Here is a 19,381-nt window from a genome sequence, read left to right as displayed (position 1 = left end):
TGTTTCATGTGCTCTTTTATGTGCAAGAAAACAGAGCCCTTAATCTGGGTAAGAGCAAGATTCGCTATGCTTTCAAATTTTAAACATGAATTAAAATATAATTTATAACTAATTCTGGTAAGGTTTATTTATTTTTTTATCTAAAGGGTTGTGCTTTGTTTTTCCAAGGATCATTATGAGTAAGAGTCATTGCCTCTCAGGGCTTGGCAAATCTCAAAGCTCAGTCTCTCTCTTCCCCTCCCTTTCAGTTCCCTTTCTTTTTATCTCCTATTCTGACTCTTTCCTTTAATTGGCTCTAATATAAAACTGAAGTATATCTGGTAAGTAGTGTTTTGTGTTCTCTGTTTCTAATTTAAAGCATGCATGAGTGGTAGACTTTTTCTTTTCTCTCTCTAAATAAAAAATAACAAACAGCAACCTGAATCAACTTTTTGTTTGGTTCTGGGTTTTTATTAGGATGGGTCAGTACCTCTGAATTAACAAACAGAAAAAAAAAAATGTTACCTCTACCAAAGACTAAGCAGAAATGACTGTAGCAGGAAGAACTGGGTTAAGAAGCAGAAAAGAGATACTGATAGATTTTAAATACACAATGATTTTATGTGAAACATTGACTCCTATAGGATGTTTCCAGGTTGGTGGAAAGGAAGCTAAAATTTCTTGTGCTCCTGACTATTCAANAAGTCGGACGCTTAACCGACTAAGCCACCCAGGCGCCCCACTATTCGAACATTCTTAATTAACCATTCAATTCAATATTTACCAAGGTGTTTTTGATCTTCCTTTAACCTTCTTACGAAGTACCCTATATTGTTTTACACAGATTCTTCTACTGATGAGAATTTTAAGGAATTTAATTTGTCGATGGAGACAGTGAAGGCCAGGCAAACTAAAGGGACTTGTCAAAGGTCATAGATAAGTCATGGGAAAGTCAGTCTTAGGAATAAGCTTTCAAGTCAGTTCATACCTTTCATTTCTCAAAAATGTATTAAGTGCTTACTATGAGCAAGGTCTTGTGCTAAGCCCTGGAATGGGTTTTTTAAAAATGCAGAGATGATTTGTGCTTTCACGGAACTAACTTCATGATGTTTTTTCCACTACTTGTTGTTCAGTGGATAGTTGTTTTTGGTAAATAGTGGCTTTTACTGTTTTGGTAGATAGTTTGGAGGAATATCTAGTAGAAGTGTCTTAAAATCAAAGTCTGCAAATTCTTTAATATGGTTTCAAATACTGAGTAAGCTAGATGGTATCTTGTGGGCATAAAGAGTTTATTTATTTTTGACTAATTTACTTAACCATGTTTTTCTGATATGATTATACTACTATTTTATTTATAAAATTTTCATTCATTATTTACTTATTTTTCTACATGAACATAACAATTTCTTTATAAATATAATACATACAAAACTAAAAATTATGTTCTTTAATTTTGTTTTTGAAGTGCTCATATTGTTATAATACACCTATCAGGGCTAAAAAATTATATAAATTTTTAGTGAATTATATAAATTTTTAGTGAATAAGGTAGAGTGATAACTATGCCAATAATACTGTTTCCAAATTAGACACTCCATCTAACACTAAATGTATACTGTGTCAGTCCTTATACCAAACCTATGATATAGACGCCTGTAGAGTTTGCATTTTAAAGATATGAAATTGAGGATTACAGAAATGAACGAACTTGCTACATAGCAAGTGAATGACAAAGCTGGGCTTGGAGACCAAAGGTGCCTGTTTAGAGAGCATACTCTTAAGCACTCTTCTGTAAAGAAGGATGTCTAGATATGTAAAAAAGTATCTAGAATGCTTCCCCTGGGGTTACTTGAAGAGGGTTTTCATGTTTTTTCTAAAGCCTAAGAATGTATAATACGAAAGAAAAATTAATTTGTAGTTTTACTTCATTTTGTTTAAACTCTCCATTTTTAAAAGATAATTACAGTCAAATAAACTTACTAAGCCAAATAGAAAGAACACAAATTGGGAGGAAGTCTGGATAACTTAATTAACTACTTAAAACTTGCTAATCCCTTCATTGGTTGTGGTTTACGATTTCTACTTGTGGAAATTTTACCCATCATTTAACACTTATTTCAGTGAGATTTATCGCCTCAGGAATCTTCTGATTCTGTGAGTCAGAATGAGTCTTTCCTTCCTCTGTCTTCCCATAGCTCTTTGTACTTCCCCAGTAGCTCTTTTTTTTTTTTTTTTCTACTTTGGATTACTATTAGATGGGGTAATGTTATGGGGCACCAGCATGGCTTGGTCAGTTAAGTGACCCAACTCTTTTTTTATTTTTAGTTTTTAGAAGTTTATTTATTTTTGAGAGAGACAGAGAGAGCAGGGGAGAGACAGATTGAAAGGAAAAAGAGAATCAGAAGCAGGCTCCCTGGTGTCAGCACAGAGTCCAATGTGGGACTGGATCTCATGAATCATGAGATTATGGCCTGAGCTGAAATCAAGAGTCCAATGTTTAACCAACTAAGCCACTCAGGTACCACAGGCGACCAACTCTTGATTTTGGCTTAGGTCTTGATTTCGGCTTAGGTCTTGATTTCATGGTTATGAGGTCAAGCCCTCTCTCGGGCTCCTTGTTGGGTGTGGAACCTGCTTGAGATTCTCTCTCTTCCTCTCTCTGCCCCTCCCCTGCTTGCACGCAGTCTCTCTCAAAAAAAAATTTTTTTATTTGTTTAAAGAATAGAATAGATAGGAATAATGTTAGATGACTATATAGTGCAATCTCTATGCCTACATGTTGGATACAGTCCAGTGGCACCATTAGTACCTCATTCTTAGTGTTTATTGAGAGATTGCTACATGCCAGGTACCATGTAAATTTTCTTTGCCCAGTATCTTAAACATTATGACTCATTATAAAAACAAACAAACAAACAAACAAACACCTGAGGCTTACTGAAAAGCATAACCAGGCTAAATCTCTACTATTAGTAAGTGGTGATGGCAAGATTTGAATATATCCCATATTTGTAATTACTGTATTACACTATCCATATGCCTGAAATCAGGTATACATTTCTCATTTTAACTCATCATTAAATATCTTTTTTAGATCGTTATAGAGAAGGAACAGTAATTGTACCTTGTAAATAAACTTTTGGCATAAGAATGTAATTAATTGAAAATCTTAATTTTTCTTTAATGTTGAGGCCAAGAACAATTTCTGTATACTGTCAAGACACTCATTGACTTTGACAAGGTTTTGCTTATGTAGCATACTATAGGTATATCGTTTATAAAAACATGAACATTTTATCAAATAATAGATACATGGATTTATTGCTTACAGTGCTCTTGACTTAAAAACTTGCTCTCTTTCTGAAAAAAAAAGTCCCATTTACATTGCAATATGAGGACAGTACTTGGGACAACAAGAAATTTCTGACTTCTCTTTTAAAATGAAGTATGAATTTACAGATTGTATCTTTAAAGCTAAATTACTTAGCATATATATATACATAATTCCAGCTTTTAAAAAATGTTTTTCCATAGAGAAAATAAATTAATTCTGAAGTTTTAAGTTTTAAGACTTCAAGTAAAAATTAAAATTATTCGTGACTATTGGTTGAATAGTATTTACATTAAAAATTTTTTTGCAATGTTTATTTATTTTTGAGAGAGAGACAGAGCATGAGCAAGGCAGGGGCAGAGAGAGAGGGAGGTACAGAATCTGAGGCAGGTTCCAGGCTCTGAACTGTCTGCACAGAGCCTGACACAGGGCTCAAACTTGTGAACCACAAGATCATGACCTGAGCCCAAGTTGGCTGCTTAACTGCCTGAGCCACCCAGGTGTCCCAAATAGTGTTTGCATTTTTAAACAAAGCATCCTAAAAATAGATATAAAAACATTCAACCAGATTTTCCTTTGAATTCCTAATCAAAATAAAGTTTTTCTGTACAGATTGCTTTTAGTTTGCAAAACACTTTCATAAACGCTAACTTCCCTGATACTGAAATTATTATTTTGATTTTAAAGTATTAATTCTTTCATTCTAATCCTCCTTAGTAAATTACTGCTCATTCATAGACTTGGGTTTGGAAGTAGCATTACAGATCACTAGATCTAGCTATGAACTAACCCAGTATGGGACTACCTCATTTCAAAATTCTGAATAGGTTGACATCTAATTTCTATCTAGAAGGTCAGTCGGTCAGTTGATGGTTCACTATAATTTCTTAGCTGTTAGAATTTTTATTTTTTTTAAAAATTGAGCCCAAATTGTTTGTTATTATATAGAATATATTCCCAATTATAGTAATTGGTATTAGTCCTCTCTTGTACCCCCTATTTTTTGTCTTTTTCTGGCTTACCATTTTTGATACATTGATTCTCTGATCAGTGGACATTATTTTCTTTAATTGCTTTACTATCCTGATAAGCCAATTCTTATAACACCCCCTTTTCCTTTACAAAATCAGTCCATAGTGGACAGAGTAAATGGCATTGTATACTTTGCATTTTTTGCGATAATCTGGTTTATAGCATTGTTTGCACTTGGTAGTCCCACTGCTTTCTCAATAATTCATAGCAAGCATTTGGTCAACTAAAAAATAGACTCATAAAGAAGCTTTGCCAATTTTGCATTTGACTTGCTAAATTCAAACTTGTTTGGGACCATTAAGACTTGGCATTCTAGGAGACCATTGTTCTCTTTTTGACTACTGATTTTGGCATGTTTCATAATTGTTATATTTCTTAACTTCATGTCATTCAGGTATTTAATGTGTTTGAATATTTTGGCTTATTACAAGCAAAATTAAAAAAAAGATTATTTAATCTTAAGGATCTCAGTTGTATTAGTTTTAAATCTACAGAGATAGTTGGTCTCCTATATGATAATTAAAAATTTACTTCACATCCACTGTAACTAGTTGCAGTTTTAGAAAAACCTTAGTAAGGAATTCAGGAAAATTTCACTGAGGAATTGATGTTAAAGTTTAGATGTGAAAGATGAATGCATTTAACTAGGCTGGGGTGGGAGGAGAGGCAAGATATTCAACTATAGGATCCATTAATGATTTTGATTTTATATAAATTATAGCAGAAAGTTTAAGCTTTTTAAAGCAAAGTATGACAAAATCATATCTGTATTTGATCTATGCTTTGAAAATATTCTGGCTTGCATTGTTCAGAATTGAATGTAGGTGGTGAAGGGGGACTTACTGAGGCTAGATAAGACAAGGTTAGTGGTGGTGGCAGTAAAGATGAACTAACTGGATTGATTGGAAGGCTGTTAGGAGGTGAAATCCACAGAGTAGGAGGGAGAATGACAAGGAATAAAATTGAGAAGGTGCCACAAATTGCCCCTAATTCAACTAGATTGCTGGTGGTGGTAATCTCGAATATGGGTCACTCAGGGATGAGAACTGCTTTGAGTTTGGAGGAGGTAGGTATTATGAATTTGTTTCAAACATGTTGATTTTGAGATACTTTTGAGATGATGTATTTAAAGAGCCATAAAAAGCCAAACCCTTTGACCAAAATATCCCAAGTCTCTGGGAATGTAGCCTAAAAAAATAGTGCCAAATATGGGAAAAGTTATGGCTGAAAATGTCCACTGCAATATTTTTTATTAATAGGATAATTTGGAAGTAATGTTAATAATTAATTATTGGGATACTTTAACCTTTGTCAACTTACAAAATGGAATATTATTTATCCAATTAAAAACTAAATAATAAACTGAAGAGTTTGAAAAACTCTTTAGGGATATGGAAAGAATTATATAATGCTAAGTTATAAAAATAGTTAAAACGCTTTTCAATTAAAGCTGTAAAAACAAATGAGTATGAAATAAAACTGCAAAAAAACTAAGAAATAATAGGATATTAAAATTACAAGTTTATATATTTCCTTTTTTCATTTAAGAAAAAATTCTTAAATGAAATAATTTAAGAAACATTTAAAAACATTCATGTTCTTTTAACATACTTAAAAGAATTTAAAATGTTCATTTAACATACTTAAAATTAATTTTATAAAAAATGCAAATTTAAGTGCAAATCTTGTTTCTCTAGATTACAGTTTGTTTTAAAAATGTATATTTTTGGGGTTCCTGGGCAGCTCAGTCAGATAAGCATCCCACTTCAGCTCAGATCATAATCTCATTGTTCGTGAGTTCAAGCCCCGCATGGGGCTCTCTCTGCTGTCAGTGCAGAGTCTGCTTTGGATCCTCTGTCCTACTGTCTCTCTCAGCCCATTCTCCCTCTCTCTTTCTCAAAATCAATAAACTTTAATAAAAAAATTAAAAATATAAATTTTTAGGTTTATTTATTTTATGTGGAGAGAAAGAGTACATGCATTTGTGCGAGAGGCAGCGGGAGATAGAGTCCCAAGCAGGCCCACGCTCAGCACAGCACCAACCTGGGGCTCCAGCTCACTAATGGTGAGATCATGACCTGAGCAGAAATCAAGAGTCAGTCGCTTAAGTGACTAAGCCACCCAGGCACCCCAAGTTTGTTTTTAATTAAGGAGTGAACTCTTTTTCCTAAGGTTAAAAATAATTAGCACTTGTACCTTTTCCCCAAGATTTGTAAGACAGTCTTAAAGAGCGCTTATGATTTTTATTTTATGCCTTTAGGGTAGAGGCTGACCTCCTTTATATTCAGTCATAGTTGTTTTTATGTAAAAAAAAAAAAAAGGGAAGAAAAAACTGGGCTAATATTAGTTACTTTTTAAAAACTATTTTAACATTTATTTATTTTTGAGAGAGACAGAGACAGCATGAGTGGGGGAGAGGCAGAGAGAGATGGAGAGAGAAAATCCCAAACAGACTCCTGGAGGTCAGCACAGTGCCTGATGCGGGGCTTGAACTCAAGAAACCGTGAGATCACAACCTGAGCCGAAACCAGGAGTTGGAAGCTTAACCAACTGAGCCACCCAGGCACCCCTAGTTATATTTAAATTAATCTTTTCCATGTGTTGGTATGTTATGGTGTGGTAGATACGTAATTTTCATGAACTAAAAATCTGAGTTCTAGGAGTACTGCGTAAAATGAATGGCAATTAGTTGAATCATTTAGTTCCAAGAGCCAAGAGAGTCAGAATTTCAAATGTAGTATTTTTATTTTATTAATGTAAAAAAAATTTAATGTTTATTTTTGAGAGAGAGATTGAGAGAGAGAGAGCACAAGCGGGAGAGGGGCAGAGAGAGAGGAAGACGCAGAATCCAAAGCAGGCTCCAGGCTCTGAGCTTTCAGCCCAGAGCCTGATGTGGGGCTCAAACCCATGAACTATGAGATTGTGACCTGAACCGAAGTTGGATGCTTAACCAGCTGAGCCACCCAGGTGCCCCTCAAATGTAGTATTTTTAAATTGTAAAGATTTCTCTTTAGAATTAGAAAGGATATGAACTATATTTTTGTGAAACTATTTAGTCATTTTATTATACTAAATGAGAATTTGAAATTTTAATTTCATTTTGTGTTCTTAAATTCACTAAATACTAATCCAGATTTATTACCATATTTTACCAATAAGTTTGTTAAAATTAGCAACATTGCTTCAGTTGTCAATTAGCATAAATTATATATGATTATAGACCAGAGGACTTTATTTAAAAATTGGCACTTTGGAAACTGGTTTATTTTTTATTTTTATAAGAGATATTTTTAATCTATTATACAATCATAATAAAGTTTTTCCTACTCCAAAGATAGTATTTGTTTAAGAAATCTTGTGTAAGTGAAGAGTTTATTTAAGAGTAAAGATATGAAGTTTTAATAAGCTATATGTAAGCATCTGATATGACATAACTAATTGTAAAAGCATTGACTGAGAACTAGCAGTTGGTTTTCACAAGAACCTTTCGGTAATTTGTTGCAAAATATAGTGTAGTAAATTTAATTCTTTAGAAAATATTTCTCATATTTTAGGATAAAAATTCCTTTCAACTGATTTAATTAACGCTTAATTAGCTTTGTTCAGAGTGGAGTTTTTTAAAGTCAGTTTCTAGTCGTACCTAGATGATGTCATAAATCAAAAGTGCCATTAAAAAGTTTACATGTGGATTCCTCAAGGCAGCTAATCTTGAAGACTTTTAAAAAGGCTCAGGTTTTCAAAAACAACCATACAGTTCTGATACAATCTCTAGGTCCTACGATTTTGAACCCATGAGAGACAATGGTTGGTTGGTTTGTATATTATTCCATGCACTCTAAATATTTGATGGACTGTGGGCCAAAAGCTAGTACTCTGATACATCCAGGTGCTTGATAATTTCCAGACCTGGATTACTGCAGTGTACTACTACTTTAGCTGATTCTGAAGGGGCTAATACTCCAAGATAATTGTTGAAAGAGGAGGAGGAGGAAGAAGACAATGATAATGACAATGGTGATGAAGCTACAGTGAAATACAGCTATTCACTCTTCCTACTGCATTCTATAATTGTTGACGGTGATCAAATTATGAAAACCATGCTAATGCATAAAATACTGCATGCAAATTTTATGTATCTTTCCTATCAATCAAAAAAAAACATTAGTTGATTGATTAAATCAAGACATTGGAGTTGACCCTCCTTCCCCCCCCAAAAAAGTAAATTTCAAGTAAAACTCGTAATACAATCTACCTATATTAATGATGACCCCCCAAAACAAGGAAAAATAACCTAACCATAATGTATTTAGATTATTGTTATTAGATAATATGTATTAAATCCCATTGCCATTATCTACACAAAATACCAGTTTCTATAATGTACCATGTATACTGACACTAACATTGACCTAGAAGTTCAAAATTTAGTTAAGAAGGTCTATAATATTTGACAGTTTCCAAAACAAATATAGATACATTTACATATTGATTTTGGCTCTCTTCTTACCACATGGCTTCATACTTGGGCTTCAGATATTTTATCAATCTCTGCTCTACATATTTTACAAGGTCAAGGTAAGATCAATACATTTCAAATTATCCTAAATGTTCAATTTATTTTAAACATTATAAATCATCTATTCTATATTAACAGCACATGACATAAACATGCATATGGTACTGCATTCACCAAAGGTAATTGGTAAATTAAAAAATATTTTACATGTACTTACTTGAAATAAAAGAATATGCCAAGTGAGATAAGCAGTGATGCAATAGATAATCCATGTCCAATTATAGTCAAGTAAAACAAATTCAGTGCAGTCTATAATTGGTATGAATAAAAAAAAAACATTTAAGATTCCTATCAATACTATAATCCCACATGTGTATAAGTTCAAATCAATAGACCATATATTTTAAAATATGTGTTCTGATTGCATTACTATTTAGCTTGCAAAACAATAGATACTTAAATACATCTGGAATAAAGAGTATCTGTTTAAATTTATCAAGTGACCTCAACATTTATAAATTGTATGCCCTCTTAATGATGAAAATTAGAAATCATATATTAAACATAGGAAGGAATAATTTTATTGATCTAGGCTGTATAATACATGAAATTAGCAATTTATGTTTTGAAGTACATTGACAGTTTTTACTCTATCACTTTGTGCAAGTTAAATCAAATGCTATTTAATTATTTTTGTTTATATTAGATAAGGCTTTCTTTCCTACTGGGTTTTTCTTTTTCCTTTAACAAATTTGAAACCCCAAGATTAGTATCAATATAGCAGTTATAGAAGCCTCTAATCTATACAAATATGTCTTTGTCTTCCTTTTGATTTTTTATTTTTCTGTATTCTATTTGTAATTTACCATTTTATTGTATATTTTTATAATTTCTTTAAACTCTTCTGTGAATAAGCAAAGAATTCATGATTTTTAATTATAGTGATAGCTGACAGTTATCAAATGCTTACTTTAGGCCCATTAGTTTTCTAAGAATTTCTCTTGTATTAAGTCAATCCTTATGAAAACCTTGAGGGTAGGTTTATTGTTATCTTCATTTTATATACATGGAAACTGAGGCAGAGAGAAGTCTGAAGTCATATGGCTGGTACAGAGTAGGAACAGGAAATCAGATATCAGGACTCACTTTCAATCACTGACAGACTGACTCTATATTCACACCTGTGCAAATATATTCAAGCTTTTCTATCAAAACTTAATTATTGTGACAAACTGTGACTAACCTTGACTTTAATAATGTATGATGCTAAAAGTGGGAATGTGAGTGACAGTAACCTAGCAGCCAGTCAGAAGGACAGCCTTCTGTGGAGGGACAGATAGAGCTGTGTACACCCTGCTGGGCTTACCTTGTTTACTTGCACTCAATTCCTGAATTTAGTTCTAGAAATTCCAGTACCAAGGAAAATGTTCCCTTTTCTTCCACTTTTAAAATATGTTTTCTTTGGGAAATTTGAAACTCCAATACCAACACATTGACTTGTAAATACACTATTACCTAGCAGGATTGCTTCCTCAGTGTAATGACAGAATGATTATTTCCACAAAGATTTTTCTCCATTGTTTTCCTCAAAGTATATTATAAAAAGGCTTTACAATACAATGGAACACTAAATTTTTTCCAATACCGTATTAGCAACTAACTTTGTAAGCAAATCATGTAAATTACATTTCAGTTCAAAATTACTCCATACCTTCACTTTCTCGTGTGTGTTAAGATTACACTGTGTATAATTTGTCCATGTCCTGTTGCTCTCTGGATGTCTAAACCAGTTTCCATCTTGGTCACAGATCTTTGTAACTTTTTCTTTAAAATTAAAAAGAAAAGAAGAAATCAGTAATCTGGTTAATTTAGAGTTTATTTAATGTCAAGTGGATCTGTATATAAATTTCTGTTTCTACCTGATGGATCAAAGTCCTGAAAGTAATCGGGGCAGTGCTGCATTGATTCAGTTCCTGCGGCAACATCATTCCAGCATAACCACCCATCCCAGGTTCTGTTACAGTAAATGCCTTAAGAGAAGAATAAAAATCAGTGATTACTAATCCCTTCAGTTATACATGAAGACATAAGTCTTACTGCTAGGTTAATACTCACATGAAATACACATTACCAACTGCAAATGAAGACCATATAAAATCCACAGCTGGTAAATTTTTCATCAAGTCATTATTGGAATTATTGCCAAATTAAATTTTTTATCAAGTCATTAATGGAATTATTGCTAATTAAATATCTATACAAGTATATTGAAAAGTTTAGCTTTAATTCCAATTCTAGTGGTAACTATTTATTCAATAAACCAAGTGGTCTTTGATGTTGTCCTTAACCATAAAGGTGGTAGTTACTTAGTGTCCCTATACTTAAAACATTTTAAAAGTATGAGAAATTGGAAAATGTTTTATCTTAGAAACTGTGCTCTTATGGCAAGGTTTTAGTATTTTCTGAAACAAACAAATGAACACCCTAATATTTTCTAACAGATATTCAGGCCTCTCTAACCAAATTGTAGCTCTTATTTCCTTTGCTTTTCAAATGGAGTAGAATGTAAACATTCTCATATTTTCCTGTTAGCAACCTGAAGAGAAAGAACTTCTTACATGAACAGATATAAACTTTTTCAAAGAGATGGAGAAATAAAATGACCAATGTTCCAATGTTATAACAGTCTATAACCAAAAAAGATAATTTTTTACCTTGTTGGGCAAGCACTCATAGATAGACGTCCAAATGTTGCATGTTATATTTATTATTTTTTAACAGATTTGTGCCACAATCTCAGATTCACTCTAACCTTCATGGAAGTAGGAAAGAAAATTCTATTGGCCTGAAAGTGTGAGTAATTCTATTAAAAAAATAACTCACATCATCTCAGCTTCTTCTGTGATTTTCAAACACTTATTTAAATAGTCTGCATTCATATATTACTAGATAAAATGCATTTTGTGGCCTATCGTAGAGGAATTCCCTGATAGAAAGAATTGCAAACAGATCCTATGACTGGTCCAAAAGATCCAACCTAATTAATGATAGCACTGGCAGTATGATAGATTACAAGATGCAGAATTTTCACACTGCACCTGTGGCACTTGAGTGAGACAGAAGTAGGTATTCCATTAAAAGAATTTCTGTGGTCAAAAGATTGGGAAGCACAAAGTTAAAGTGAAGACAGTTCTTTATTGCAAGACTTTCTAGAGTATTTAAAATTACAAAGTGTGTTATGAAGCTCCAAGAGGAGGATTTATTACACAGTGATTCTAAAATTATTTTATCACAAAATTATTTTATTAGGAAACCCTCATAAAGATATTCCTATTGTTCAACAATTAGATTTGAAGACTTATATATATCTACATGATTTGGAAGGGATTAATTCAATAATTTGAAACTTACAACACTTGGATTTTAATGGAATAAAGTCACAAGCCAGATAAATTAACACAGAATGTATATGCAATTTGTGCACTTGATAATTTAACCTAAATTATCTAAATCTAAATACTTCTCCAAAGATGATCAAATTATATTTTTCTTTTTTTTTGATCAAATTATATTTTTCAGTTAGATTCTTCATTAAGAATTGTTCATTGAGATTTTAAAAGTTCTAAAAGTTGACCAATATGGAAAAATCACTTATTTCCTCTCTCACAAGCAAGTTTATTTTGTCAGTTATAAATATTAATAATAACCTACTTTCAACATTTCATTTATATGAGAAACATGATATACTATACCATCACATATGTTTCCAAAATGTAAAGATCTTTGTATCCACTGATAATTTAGAAATATCTAAAGTCTTTATATTTTGCTATGTTTCATTGTGAGCTTTCCATTTTCCATTTTACATTTTGAGGATATAACCATGCCATATAAAAATTCAAGGCCTGTTTTTGGTTTTGATTTTTTCTTTTGTTATTGCTAAATCTAGCAACTCTGATTGTGTTACTCATCTTTGTATCTTCAGAATCCAGGCAAATATCTGCCACTTAGCAGGCCCTCAATAATGTTACAAACATATCTGAAGAATATCTTAATAGAAACAGAAGCACTTAGACCAAATGTATTATACAAAAGACACATTATGCAAAAAATATATAATTTATTATGCAAACTCCTATCAACCAGCTTATGAAAGAGACATACGAATTACATAAGCTGAAGGTCAGTAGTCACTGATTAAATTCAAGACACACATTTGATAATTTAATATTTTTGTACTATAAAAAATGTTGCTAAAAATATTCCTGTTGCACATAGTTTTAATTAGAAGTTTTTAAAAGGAGCAAGATAAATTATTTCATAAATTTCTTCATAAATAAGAATGTACACATATCAGAAAAGCTAACAACTAACCCATTTTTAACAATGGACTAAGAAACCCATAAATGATATAATGGAGTAGTTTTCTTTTAAAAGGATATCAAAGGCATTTAAAATTAAATAGTCATGTTTACCTTCTGTTTGTTGAATAGGGTCTTGCATAATTTTTTGGTAACATTCATACTGAGCTGTCATGATTTTATTTCTAGTATAGAAACCCAATTCAGTTAAGTCCTCAATGTTCTCTTCTGATTCTGCTATGTCAAGAATCTAAGGGATTAAAAAAAAATCAGAATTGTGAGAATGTCTGTCAGAGGCATTCTGTCACAGTGGAGAATGAGTAACTGCAGTGTATGCTACATGGTCAACTGGTTCTGGGGGGGGAATCCCTGATTTGAGGTGTTTGCCAATTTTCATGATTTAAATATCCCCACCATGTTCATTTCAAGTGACCTCAAGTAGCTGTGAATGGCAGCTGTGGGAAGGATAGTCTATAGTTGGCTCTCAGAAGCCTGTAGGATCTGGTTCTAGGATGTGAGCTCTGGAATACAGAAAGAGCTGTATTGAAAATCCACCTCTGCTTTTTCACCTGCTCTGTGAATATAGGCAAAATATTTAAGTTCCCTAAAACTCTGCTTTCTTATTGTAAAATGGGATAAAAGATTTTAATAGGATAAAATAGTATCAAATAACAGAGGGGAATAGGGTGCCTGGGTAGCTCAATCATTTAAGTGCCCGACTCTCAATCTGAGCTCAGGTCAAGCTCTCTTGGGTCCATGAGCTTGAGCCCTGCTATGGGCTCTATGCTGACAACATGGAGCCTGCTTGGAATTCTCTCCCTCTCTCTCTGCCCTTCTTCTGCTCTGACACATGCACTCTCTTTTTCTCAAAATAAATTTTAAAAAGATAATGGGAAGTATCTGAAACATGTTAAATATTCAAAATTGTTGCCATTTTATCATCAGATTTTGATAATCAAAGTATTGAGAAGTTCATTTTTGTCATTGGTAAATAGAATTTTTATTATATGTATATCAACAAATGTTTTGGACAAGGTACATATTTAAGATCTTGCAACTTAATAGTATTATTTTAAGCTTCACTTCTGTTTTAATATCTGCATGACTTTTTGTTACTGTTTTGCAATATGAAGCCTGTATAACCTCTCTCAGCCTTATGTCCTCTTCACTTTTGCATTATTTCTTTTAATTATCTTTCATAAACATTAATTTTCTACTCTTATTTTGTCCCCTTACACTTGATTCTCTGTTCTCTACCCTGAACTCATATTTACTAAAGTCTAAATAGTAATATTCCCTCAGTGTGTGGTACCACGCAAGCCTCCATATCACCTGAACACCATTTAACATTTACTCTCTCACTCTTTGATTCATTTAAATTTCCTAATAAAGATTTGTGCAGCCTTTGTGCTGCACAAACAATAAGTGTAAATTTACAGCATTAATAAAATTAATATTTTTCTCCAGTTCTCAGGAAGTTCATAGAATTGCATAAAATCAGTATCATTTTTATTCCTAAAAGCAGAGCTTTGCACTGTCTGAATGAATGCAAGAAAAATGGTCACAATTCCTTAAATTTCAGTAATCAGACTGGTAATCTGATACAGAATTACCTGCAGGCAACCTGAATTGGCCTGTGCAGCTTATTGGCACGCTCAGTAGAGGGAGCGAACTGAAGAAACAGGAGTCCTGCTTCTTGATTTCTAGTCTATTTACCTAAGATAACATCTAAGAAGTGCAGGATTTGGACTGCTCCTACACTGGAGAATGTTTTCAAATACAAATGCTGACAGGAATGTAGGCTTGTTTTTATTGTGTTTAGGTTTTCTATATTTTTCTTGAGTTTCTTTGTTTAAATCTTTTTCTGGGGTTTGCTTGAAAACGCCACAGGAAATTTACTTGCTGGCTTGGAATCAAATGAGATTACATCTGTCAGTTTCTAATATATATAATGAGATAAGATCATAGTCACTTTTAATGTGGGAGAGAGAAAAATGTGAACACAATATTTGTGTAAATAAAAATAAAATTGCATGTGTAAGGAATATGGCCCCTCCAGCAGAGCAATAGGTTTGTAGGCATCCTTAGTCTACCCTCCACCTCCAGCCTGGCTTTCCCCGCAGCCACATGCCGGGCACGCATGAGTGCGACCACTCACATGTACAGCTGCCCCAAATTTAGCATCCAGTGCCCTTCAGAAAACAAATATTCATTTGAATGAATGGATAAGGAAATTAATTTAAAATAATGTATGGTTGGGGTGCCTGGGTGGCTCAGTGGGTTAAAAGTCTGACTTCAGCTCGGGTCATGATCTCCTGGTTAATGGGTTTGAGCCCCGCATCCGACTCAGAGCCTCAAACCTGCTTTGTATTCTGTGTCCCCTTCTCACTCTGCCCCTCCCCCACGTATGCTCTGTGTCTCTGTCTGTCACACTCTCAAAAATAGAATAAGACATTAAAAATTAAAAAAAAAATAAAACAGTGCATGGTTTCAATTAATATATTCAATCAGTTGGCAGAATGGGAGGAAAACCAACAGTTTGGAATCTGCTTTTAATCAGATCTAACACAGATTCAACAGGTCTGGCTAAAAGTATTTTATCTAATATGTATGCCTGTAGTATTTCATTTTTCTTTCAAACTCTGATAATTACCTTCCTCTGATATTTTTTACATATTTTATCGTGGACCTTCCTCACTTTAACATCCCACCCCCACCCCACTGCCTCACCAACCTATAGTGCCTCCTAGCAAGTTAAAGCCTGAAAGTATAAACTGAAAGAAAATATAGTATTGCTCAATTGTTTAAAAAGGTACTTAATTTATGCATCAAATAACTGGATGTCATTTGGTTGTTATTAACCTGTATTAATTGTAGGCTTACTGGAAGTCAAAACAAATAATCATAAATAGGGAGCTATATTACAGGAATTTATGCTTACCATTAAAAAAGGCAAGATAAACAGAAAATACAGGATATACTTTTTCTCCATCATTGAAGCCGAAATGAAATATACTATATAATATAAATCAAGCTGCAAATAAAAAATGAAAGAAATATAATTAATCAATATTTATAAAATAAATTTAGATGGTACTCAGTGGTAATTTTTTAAAACTATATAATAATTTAAGTAATTAGAAAACATCTTGCCTTCTTTATCTTTACCAAAATTGGAATTAAATAATTAAAGTATCAAAATAAAGAGTTTCACAAGAACATAAAAGCACAAATTTTAATAGCATATTTTACTGTAAAGCTCACTTTTATTTCCTATATATATTATCCTCATTTTTAATTTTCTGACTCTTCAGTAATTTAAGGGGAAAAATTGTCCTCAGACCAATTTCTTGAGAACCAAGAAATTTGTATGTCACAAAATGGCATTATAATTGAATAAAAATTATTTTTCCTTTAATTGGGAAATAAAAGATTCCCTAAATTATCTATGTTATTAAAATAAGTTTACAGGAAATGGACAATACTACATAAAGTATTTTTGTGAAATTTTTCTAATGGTAGACACAATCCTGAGCTAATGAAAATGGCCTCTAAAACAGCAGCCCCCTAATTTCTTAATTCTTAGTGACAAAAATTGCTGGGATTGTTTACTCACTGTAAGGTCCATGAGCAACCTACTTTAACAGTATTTTTATGAGATAAAAATTATCATGATATAGTCATAATATGTATTTAAGTGAATGTGTCAGAAGTATTTTTCAAGGGAGATTTAAAAAATCCAATCAATAGATATTTGCCAGAAAGCTAATAACTAATATTTAATTTTGTTAAGAACCTTGTCATGATTTTTATTCTAGGTCCAATGTTAGAGTAAGAATTATAAAAACTTTTTCCACATATTAAATTATTATTTTTATTATCACATGCAACAAAAGCACACCAATTTCTACCACATAGAATCTATGTGCTTGCCCTCACCCATGACTTACCTAGACTTAGCTTTTCTTTTTAATTGTAGTAATCTTCCAAATAATGTTTCTCTTCTATCAGATATACTGGGTTTTTATTGTTAGTTGATCGTCTTAAAAAAATAACCAAAAAATCAGGAGGCATTGTTTTAATTTTAAATAAAAAAAAAAGATGTAACAGAAGGAAAACAATGAATACAGGTTTTTGCAATATAGTAATTAATGAGTTGATATTTTAGTTTTTATTACATTTTACCATGAGAAAATCTAATTTTCCAATACTTACATACACAGTTGTCTCCAGACTCAAATCACATTTTCCCTTGGATCATATTTGATGTGTCTTGAAGAATTTCTTAAATCCAGGGGTCATGACCTGAAATATTGATCAATGTAATAAATTAATATTACTTAAAGAGTCTGCATAATTTCCATGAGAAATCGAAGTTTACAGAGAAAAATACCACTATTAAAATTATATTTGTATTAAGCTATTCTAATTTTTTAAAATCTCTTTTGTTTACAATATATTTGAGTTTTGTCACAAATAGTTGTTGTTTTCCATATATGGAGAAACTTACATTAATCTCCATTCATCTAGGATGGTTAAGATACTAAACTTTTAAGTTAAACTACAGTTTAATTTTCTTTGAATAACTTTATGTAATAACTTCTTAGAATGTGTTATTAGACATAGTTAAATATATCCATTTCCCTTGCTGGTATATTTTTTTCAAAGCCAGAAACCATATCTGATTGGTCCATGTATCTTTAGTAATTTATATTTCCTGAAATGAATGAAAAAAAATAAGCCAGTAAACTAGGTTGTTAAACTTGCAATCAAGAAAACCAATCATAACTATTAATTAACTGCTCTTCTATTAGAAGGTTTTAGATAGTGCTGGAATCTATACTGACAATGAAAATTAGAAAAAAAAAATAATTGCTCTATCATCATTTTTACTTTCTTATAAGAGAACATCCCCAAACTATTAATCTGTCAAGTTTTCTGGTTATTTCAATATTGAATAAACAGCAATTTATTGCTTTGTAAATCTTTATAAAGGTTAAGCCAAATTTAAAACATTGTAGTTTACATTTCTCTGTAGTAAACATATATAATACAGAAATATACAAATAAGAATGTAAAGAAATATTATTCTATTTGGAAATCAGATAGATTTTTATTNGAGACACAGACTGAAACAGGCCCCAGGCTCTGAGCTGGCAGTCAGCACAGAGCCCGACGCGCGGCTCGAACCCACGAACTGCGAAATCATGAACCGAGCGAAAGTCGGACGCTCAACCGACTAAGCCACCGGGACGCCCCCGGATAGATTTTTAATGAAACAATGTTTTGATAATTTATACGTGAGTTAGGATTAAATGGACTATAAAATGCACATAAGCTCAAAAATGGAAGGAAAAAGTGCTTCAAAAGCACGTTTGGAGTTTTGCCAAGCCATGAGCAATTATTTTTGCTGCTTATCTAAAAATTATCTGAATGAAGGGGCGCCTGGGTGGCTCAGTCAGTTAAGCGTCCGACTTCAGCTCAAGTCATGATCTCACAGTTCGTGGGTTCAAGCTCCGCGTCGGGCTCTGTGCTGACAGCCAGCTCAGAGCCTGGAGCCTGCTTCAGATTCTGTATCTCCGTCTCTCTGACCCTCCGCTGCTCACGTTGTTTCTCTCTCTCTCTCTCTCTCTCTCTCTCTCTCTCTCGGAAATAAATAAAACATTAAAAATCTTTTTAAAAAAAGTATGTGAATGAAATACCTTTCAGTGTTCATTAGATCATTCTGGCACTGATAATTAAAGAAGAGTTTTTTCAATTCACGAAACATTTACTGATACAAATAATTCCACTTTTATAGTTTCCTTCTTCGCCCTATTCCTTAGGGACCTGGAACATGTGTTACTAGTAACAAGGTTGTATTTTGTACTGTGGAAGTGGCATCTGGTAGCACCACCACAGATACATCTGAAGGTCAGTTTAGACGGAGTCTCTCACATTGGTAGATATAATGGCATGATTGTCATCAGAAGCATGTTTAATTGTATTCTTCAGTTTAGCTCAGTGGTTCTTTGCATGCTACCTCTACTATATTCATTCAGCAAGTGGTTCTCCCTTGTATATTTAACTTATTCCAAATTTATCTTTGTTAAAATATATTTGATATTAATCGACCAAACCTTTTCAGCAAACCATTGTAAATCTCTTTCATATCTTGTTAAA

General features: G+C 32.6%; 1 protein-coding gene across 3 annotated transcripts in view; it reads right to left on the bottom strand.

Annotated features, from left to right (window-relative positions):
* The window catches only part of CALCRL (calcitonin receptor like receptor), a 104,353-nt gene that overhangs the window by 27,730 nt on the left and 57,242 nt on the right, over positions 1 to 19,381 (bottom strand). For 2 of the 3 annotated variants that reach the window (XM_077780236.1, XM_077780237.1), the window contains 7 exons: positions 17,435 to 17,524; positions 17,170 to 17,261; positions 16,161 to 16,253; positions 13,334 to 13,469; positions 10,778 to 10,888; positions 10,570 to 10,682; positions 9,076 to 9,167 (listed from right to left, as the gene is read on the bottom strand). In XM_077780236.1, coding sequence (XP_077636362.1) covers positions 9,076 to 9,167; positions 10,570 to 10,682; positions 10,778 to 10,888; positions 13,334 to 13,469; positions 16,161 to 16,214 — 506 coding nt within the window. In that variant the 5' untranslated portion in view covers positions 16,215 to 16,253; positions 17,170 to 17,261; positions 17,435 to 17,524. The remainder of the gene's footprint in view (positions 1 to 9,075; positions 9,168 to 10,569; positions 10,683 to 10,777; positions 10,889 to 13,333; positions 13,470 to 16,160; positions 16,254 to 17,169; positions 17,262 to 17,434; positions 17,525 to 19,381) is intronic. The other variant, XM_077780238.1, reaches the window with a different exon arrangement.

Source organism: Crocuta crocuta, unplaced genomic scaffold (genome assembly GCF_008692635.1).
Source record: "Crocuta crocuta isolate KB4526 unplaced genomic scaffold, BGI_CrCroc_1.0 scaffold38, whole genome shotgun sequence".
NCBI classification, from domain to species: domain Eukaryota; kingdom Metazoa; phylum Chordata; class Mammalia; order Carnivora; family Hyaenidae; genus Crocuta; species Crocuta crocuta.
This window is presented reverse-complemented; position numbering and strand designations above follow the sequence as displayed.